At 52.3% G+C, this 7,821-nt stretch overlaps 1 protein-coding gene across 1 annotated transcript; it reads left to right on the forward strand.

Annotated features, from left to right (window-relative positions):
- The first annotated feature begins 996 nt into the window (after positions 1-996).
- Positions 997-1,743, forward strand: LOC121275852 (40S ribosomal protein S10-like). The gene has a single exon (XM_041183579.1). It carries the CDS (start codon positions 1,029-1,031, stop codon positions 1,503-1,505), a length of 477 nt encoding a protein of 158 aa, XP_041039513.1. The 5' UTR covers positions 997-1,028; the 3' UTR covers positions 1,506-1,743.
- The last annotated feature ends 6,078 nt before the right edge of the window (positions 1,744-7,821 follow it).

A 7,821-nucleotide genomic window follows, 5' to 3' on the forward strand; every position in this document is an offset into this window, starting at 1 on the left:
CCTATCCCAAACTAATCCCACTGCCCCGCTCTCTCCCCATAGCCCTGTATCAATCCCAAACTAATCCCACTGCCCCGCTCTCTCCCCATAGCCCTGTATCAATCCCCAAACTAATCCCACTGCACCACTCTCCCCATTGCCCTGTATCAATCCCAAACTAATCCCACTGCCCCGCTCTCTACCCATTGCCCTGTATCAATCCCAAACTAATCCCGCTGCCTCTTGCTCTCTGTAGTTCCTTGGGTATGGTGATCAGTGTGTGGGTGGGGGTATTAGTGTGAGCTTTGGGATAACTGACAATGAATGATCAGTCTGTTCCTAAATTAAACTGAGTTCGGGTTACAGTTTCCTCAATATACTGGGCTATTCGTAGACTCTGAAATATCAATGTTAAATTGGGATGGCGACAGATTGAGACTCCTGCTGAATTCCTTTTTCAGTTGAAGTTTGCCTTTGCTATCAATATGTGTGTGTGTGTGTGTGTGTGGGCTGTGTCACTGAAACTCTGTGATTTACACTGTGTGATGATTCCTGCCCCCAGTCTGTGCTCTGGTTGCCCTTGTCAGGCCCAGAAAGTTCCACACCCTACCCTCAGACCAGGCTGACTGGAGAAGTGGGTGTGATTGGCCCGAATCTTTCTGAGTGGCATGGAGGTGTAACTCCAATCTCCAGTTCACTCATTGCCTGACTGGCGTTTACTCTGCAGAGTCTTACTCACAAGCTGGCTTTGCTCCCGGAACCCTGCTCTGCTCGTGTCAGCCAGCAAGCGACTGTTCAGCTTTGCTGCCTAATTTCTTTCCTTATCCCCCGCCCCCCTCCTCCCTCTAGCTCCCATTCATTCCCTTCACTCTCACTGCCCTCTTCAGACAGGAGAATCTCAAAGAGGATACCTGACACTGAAGGCTGTTCCTTTACCCAGATCGTTCCTGAGTTTAAGGGAGTTGGACGGGGCTTGATGCTGCCTCCCAGTTGAGTTCCTTGCAGTCAGTTTGTTGTTTCAGGCTCCTGTAGCAGTTAGGAGACTAAGCATGGTGGCTGGCATGTTAATGCCCCTGCAGCAACTCAGGGCAATTTATGAGCTGTTGTTTCGCGATGGGGTTATGGTGGCCAAGAATGATCGTAGGCCACAGAGTCAACACCCTGAACTGGGGGATGTCACCAACCTGCAGGTGATCCAAGCATTACGCTCGCTGAAATGCCGCGGGTTTGTGCGGGAGAGTTTCGTCTGGAAACATCATTACTGGTACCTGACAGACGAGGGGATTCGCTTCCTCCAACAATTCCTTCACTTACCCGCGGACATTGTTCCGGTGTCACTGCACAGAGTTCCAAGGGCCACGAGGAGAGCGGCCCCACCTCCGGCCCGACCCTTACCCAGACCCCGTCCTGCGCCCAGGGTCGAGGGTCAGTGGGAGAGTCGGGAGTATCGCCGGATCGAGGAACTGACAGTCGAGAAGGTGACTGAGGTCAAACTGGAGCAGAAAATAGCCCCCAGAGCAGGTTAGCCAGCACTCCTCTCTCTGTCACTGTCTCTCTATCTCTCTCTCTCTCTCCCATGATAATGACTGCATGTTGCAGATGACTCACATCCTGATTGAGTTTCCGGGCCTAGTCCTCCTCAACTGCTCCTGTGTGTGTGCAAATCTCCCTTAGCACTGATCTGCTGACAGTGCAGCACTCCCCCAGTACTGACAGTGCGGCACTCCCCCAGTACTGACAGTGCGGCACTCCCTCAGTACTGACAGTGCGGCACTCCCCCAGTACTGACAGTGCGGCACTCCCCCAGTACTGACAGTGCGGCACTCCCTCAGTACTGACAGTGCGGCACTCCCCCAGTACTGACAGTGCGGCATCTCCTCAGTACTGACAGTGCGGCACTCCCTCAGTACTGACAGTGCGGCACTCCCTCAGTACTGACAGTGCGGCACTCCCCCAGTACTGACAGTGCGGCACTCCCCCAGTACTGACAGTGCGGCACTCCCTCAGTACTGACAGTGCGGCACTCCCTCAGTACTGACAGTGCGGCACTCCCTCAGTACTGACAGTGCGGCACTCCCTCAGTACTGACAGTGCGGCACTCCCTCAGTAATGACAGTGCGGCACTCCCCCAGTACTGACAGTGCGGCACTCCCTCAGTACTGACAGTGCGGCACTCCCTCAGTACTGATAGTGCTGTGCTCACCCAGTACTGACAGTGCGGCACTCCCCCAGTACTGACACTGCGGCATTCCCTCAGTATTGACAGTGCAGCACTCCCTCAGTACTGACAGTGCGGCACTCCCTCAGTACTGATAGTGCTGTACTCACCCAGTACTGACTCTCTGACAGTGTGGCACTCCCTCAGTACTGACAGTGCTGTACTCACCCAGTACTGACTCTCTGACAGTGCAGAACTCCCTCAGTACTGACAGTGCAGCACTCCCTCAGTACTGACCCGCTGACAGTGCGACACTCCCTCAGTACTGACCCGCTGACAGTGTGGCACTCCCTCAGTACTGACCCACTGACAGTGTGGCACTCCCTCAGTACTGACCCGCTGACAGTGCGGCACTCCCTCAGTACTGACCCGCTGACAGTGCGGCACTCCCTCAGTACTGACCCGCTGACAGTGCGGCACTCCCTCAGTACTGACCCGCTGACAGTGCGGCACTCCCTCAGTACTGACCCGCTGACAGTGCGGCACTCCCTCAGTACTGACCCGCTGACAGTGCGGCACTCCCTCAGTACTGACCCGCTGACAGTGCGGCATTCCCTCAGTACTGACCCGCTGACAGTGTGGCACTCCCTCAGTACTGACCCGCTGACAGTGCGGCACTCCCTCAGTACTGACCCGCTGACAGTGCAGCACTCCCTCAGTCCTGACAGTGCAGCACTCCCTCAGTACTGACAGTGCAGCGCTCCCTCAGTACTGACCCGCTGACAGTGCGGAACTCCCTCAGTGCTGACCCGCTGACAGTGCGGCACTCCCTCAGTGCTGACCCGCTGACAGTGCAGCACTCCCTCAGTACTGACCCGCTGAGAGTGCAGCACTCCCTCAGTAGTGACCCTCTGACAGTGCAGCACTCCCTCATTACTGACCCTTTGATAGTGCAGCACTCCCTCAGTACTGACACTCCAAAATGCAGAACTCCCTCAGGACTGACAGTGCAGCACTCCGTCAGTACTCACCCTCCAAAAGTGCAGCACTCCCTCAGTACTGACCTGCTGACAGTACAGCACACCCTCAGTACTGACAGTGCAGCACTCCCTCAGTACTGACAGTGCGGCACTCCCTCAGTACTGACAGTGCGGCACTCCCTCAGTACTGACAGTGCAGCACTCCCTCAGTACTCACAGCGCGGCATCCCCTCAGTACTGACAGTACAGCACTCCCCCAGTACTGACCCGCTGACAGTGCAGCACTCCCTCAGTACTGACCCTCCAACAGTGCAGCACTCCCTCAGTACTGACCCGCTGACAGTGCAGCACTCCCTCAGTACTGTTCCTCCGACAGTGCAGCATTCCCTCAGTACTGACCCGCTGACAGTGCAGCACTCCCTCAGTACTGATCCTCTGACAGTGCAGCACTCCCTCATTACTGACCCTTTGATAGTGCAGCACTCTCTCAGTACTGACACTCCAAGAGTGCAGAACTCCCTCAGGACTGACAGTGCAGCACTCCGTCAGTACTCACCCTCCAAAACTGCAGCACTCCCTCAGTACTGACCTGCTGACAGTGCGGCACTTACTCAGTACTGACAGTGCGGCACTCCCTCAGTACTCACAGCGAGGCATCCCCTCAGTACTGACAGTGCAGCACTCCCCCAGTACTGACCCTCCGACAGTGCAGCATTCCCTCAGTACTGACCCTCTGACAGTGCAGCATTCCCTCAGTACTGACCCTCTGACAATGCAGCGCTCCCTCAGTACTGACCCTCCCATAGTTCAGCTCTCCCTCAGTAGTGACCCTCTGACAGTGCGGCACTCCCTCTGTGCTGACCCTCTTGACAGTGCACCACTCCCTCAGTACTCACCCTCCGACAATGCAGCACTCCCTCAGTACTCACCCTCCGACTGTGCAGCACTCCCTCAGTACTGACCCTCTGACAGTGCAGTGCACCCTCAGTACTGATCCTCTGACAGTGCAGCACTCCCTCAGTACTGACCCTCTGACAGTGCAGCACTCCCTCAGTACTGACCCTCTGACAGTGCAGCACTCCCTCAGTACTGATCCTCTGACAGTGCAGCACTCCCTCAGTACTGACCCTCTGACAGTGCAGCACTCCCTCAGTACTGACCCTCTGACAGTGCAGCACTCCTTCAGTTCTGACCCTCTGACAGTGCAGCAACTCCCTCAGCACTTACCCTCCGACAGTGCAGCACTCCCTCAGTACTGACCCTCTGACAGTGCAGCACTCCCTTAGTACTAACCCTCTGACAGTGCAGCACTCCCTTAGTACTAACCCTCTGACAGTGCAGCACTCCCTCAGTACTGACCCACTGGCAGTGCTGCACTGCCTCAGTACTGACCCTCTGACAGTGCCGCACTCCCTCAGTACTGACCCTCTGACAGTGCAGCACTTCCTCAGTACTGACCCTGTGACAGTGCAGCATTCTCTCAGTACTGACCCTATGATGGTGCTGTGCTTTTTCAGAACTGACCTTGATATCTACTGTGGCTGACAGTGTGAGACACTGTGATTGGTTGAACAATGATTTTTCAGAGCAGTGCCTCAAAGGGTGGGCTGAGTAATGGAACCTGGAAACATGGTCATCAGAAATTGCTGGCCCATTAAACAGAAATCCTTGCAGTTCACATATGGACCTGCTGAGTGTACCTGTATGAGGCTCTCTGGATGCCAGCAGCATTATTTTTTATTGTTCATGGAATGTGGGCTTTGCTGGCTGGGCCAGCATTTATTACCCATCCCTAGTTGCCCTTGAGAAGGTGGTGGTGAGCTGCCTTCTTGAACCGCTGCAGTCCATGTGGTGTAGGTACACCCACAGTGCTGTTAGGGAGGGAGTTCCAGGATTTTGACCCAGCGACAGTGAAGGAACGGTGATATATTTCCAAGTCAGGATGGTGAGAGTAGACTGATGGGGCAGTAACCGGGTTGGATTTGTCCTGCGTTTTGTGGATAGAGGAACTTTAGACTTTAGGACAGAGGAGCAGGAGTAGGCCATTCAGCCCTTCGAGCCTGATGCCCCATTCATTTCGATGATGGCTGATCTGGTTGTGGTCTCATCTGCATTTCCTCTCTGCCCCCCCATAACCTTTGACTCCCTTGTCTATTAAAAATCTGTGTATCGCAGCCTTGAGTAAAGTCAATGCCCAGCCCCCACTGCTCTCTCGGGAAGACAGTTCCACCGACTAACACCCCTTTCAGAGAAAAGTTTTATCGCAATCTCCATCTTAAAAGGGAGACCCCTTGTTTTGCCTGGATCTAGTCTCTCCCACAAGTGGAAACATCCTCCTGGTATCCACCCTATCAAATCCCCTCGGGATCTTATGTTTCAGTAAGATCACCTCTCATTCTTCTAAACTCCAATGGGTATAGACCCAACCTGTTCAACCTTTCTTCATATGATAAGCCCTTCATCCCAGGAATGAGTCGAGTGAACCTTCTCTGAACCGCTTCTAATGCAATTATATAATTTTTTTCAAATAAGGAGACCAAAACTTCACATCCGTCTTCACCCAAGAGAATGAGGATGAAGGTATCGAACTCAGGGAGAGAGAATGCGAGGTTCTTGAACAAATTGATATAGGGAGTGACAAGGTATTGGAGGTGTTGGCAGGCTTAAAAGTGGACAAATCTCCAGGTCCTGATGATTTGTGTCCCAGACTGCTGAGGGAGGCAAGGGAGGAGATCACAGGGGTTCTGACCCAAATTTTTAATTCCTCTCTGGCCATGGGGGAGGTGCCAGAGGACTGGAGAACAGCTAATGTGGTTCCGCTATTTAAGAAGGGTTGTAGAGATAAGACAGCTACAGGCCAGTGAGTCTCATGTCAGTGGTAGGGAAACTATTGGAGAAAATTCTGAAGGAGAGAATCTATCTCCACTTGGAGAGCAAGGTTTGATCAGGGATAGTCAACATGGCTTTGTCAGAGGGAGGCCATGCCTAACAAATTTGATTGAATTTTTTGAGGAGGGGACCAGGTGTGTAGATGAGGGTAGTGTAGTTGATGTAGTTTATATGGATTTAAGCAAAGCCTTTGACAAGGTCCCACAGGGGAGACTTATAAAGAAAGCAAATGCACATGGGATACAGGGTAATTTGGTGAGGTGGATTCAAAATTGGCTTAGTTGTAGGAGGCAGAGGGTGATGACAGAAGGATGCTTTAGTGGTTGGAAGCCAGTGTCCAGTGGTGTACCACAGGGATCTGTGCTGAGTCCCCCATTATTTGTCATTTATATAAACGACATAGATGACTATGTGGGGGGTAGGATTAGTAAGTTTGCAGACGACACAAAGATTGGCCGGGTGGTTAACAGTGAGGTTGAGTGCATTGGGCTACAGGAAGATATAGACGGGATGGTCAAATGGGCAGATAAGTGACAGATGGAATTTAACCCTGAAAAGTGTGAGGTGATACACTTTGGAAGGAGTAATTGTGACAAGGAAGTATTCAATGAACAGCATGACACTAGGAAGTTCTGAGGAACAAAGGGACCTTGGCGTGTGTGTCCATAGATCTCTGAAGGTAGAGGGGCATGTTAGTGGGGTGGTGAAAAGGCATATGGGACACTTGCCTTTATCAATCGAGGCATAGATTACAAAAGTAAGGAGGTCATGTTGGAGTTGTATAGAACCTTGGTGAGGCCACAGCTGGAGTACTGTGTGCAGTTCTGATCGCCACATTATAGGAAGGATGTGATTGCACTGGAGGGGGCGCAGAGGAGATTCACCAGGATGTTGCCTGTGATGAAACATTTAAGTTATGAAGAGAAGTTGGATAGACTTGGGTTGTCTTCGTTGGAGCAGAGAAGACTGAGGGGCAACCTGATCGAGGTGTACAAGATTATGAGGGGCATGGACAGGGTGGATAGGGAGCAGCTGTTCCCCTTAGTTGAAGGGTCAGTCACATGGGGGCACACATTCAAGGTGAGGGGCAGGAGGTTTAGGGGGGACGTGAGGAAAAACCTTTTTACTCAGAGGGTGGTGACGGTCTGGAATGCACTGCCTGGGAGGATGGTGGAGGCGGGTTGCCTCACATCCTTTAAAAAGTACCTGGATGAGCACTTGGCACATCATAACATTCAAGGCTATGGGCCAAGTGTTGGTAAATGGGATTAGGTAGGTAGGTCAGGTGTTTCTCACGTGTTGGTGCAGACTCGATGGGCCAAAGGGCCTCTTCTGCACTGTGATTCTGTGATTCTAAAACCGTACACAGTGTTCCAGATGTGGTCTCACCAAGGCCTGTACAGCTGCAGTAGAACACCCCACTTTTATATTCCATTCTTCCTGCAATAAACACCAACATTCCATATGCCTTCCTAATCACTCTCTGTACCTGCAGACTGACCTTGTATGAATCATTGTGGGCAGGTGATGGTGCAGTGGTAATCCAGACATCCAGGGTAATGCTCTGGGAACCCGGGTTCCAATTCCACGATGGTGCAATTTGAATTCAATAAAAACCTGGAATGATGACCATGAAATTAGATTGTTGTAAAAACCCATCTGGGTCACTATCGCCCTTTAGGGAGGGAAATCTGCGGTCCTTACCTGGTCTGGCCTACATGTGACTCCAGATCTGCAGTAATGGAAGCATTGAGAATGACAAGGGCACAGAATGTACAACTGACCGAGCTGGCCGAGTCCTAAAGGACATAGCTG

Source organism: Carcharodon carcharias, chromosome 3, assembly GCF_017639515.1.
Source record: "Carcharodon carcharias isolate sCarCar2 chromosome 3, sCarCar2.pri, whole genome shotgun sequence".
In the NCBI taxonomy this organism is placed as follows: Eukaryota; Metazoa; Chordata; class Chondrichthyes; order Lamniformes; family Lamnidae; genus Carcharodon; species Carcharodon carcharias.

Bases quoted from the DNA above. Each gene is read 5' to 3' on its own strand.
- LOC121275852 (XM_041183579.1), top strand. From the start codon at position 1,029: ATGGTGGCTGGCATGTTAATGCCCCTGCAGCAACTCAGGGCAATTTAT.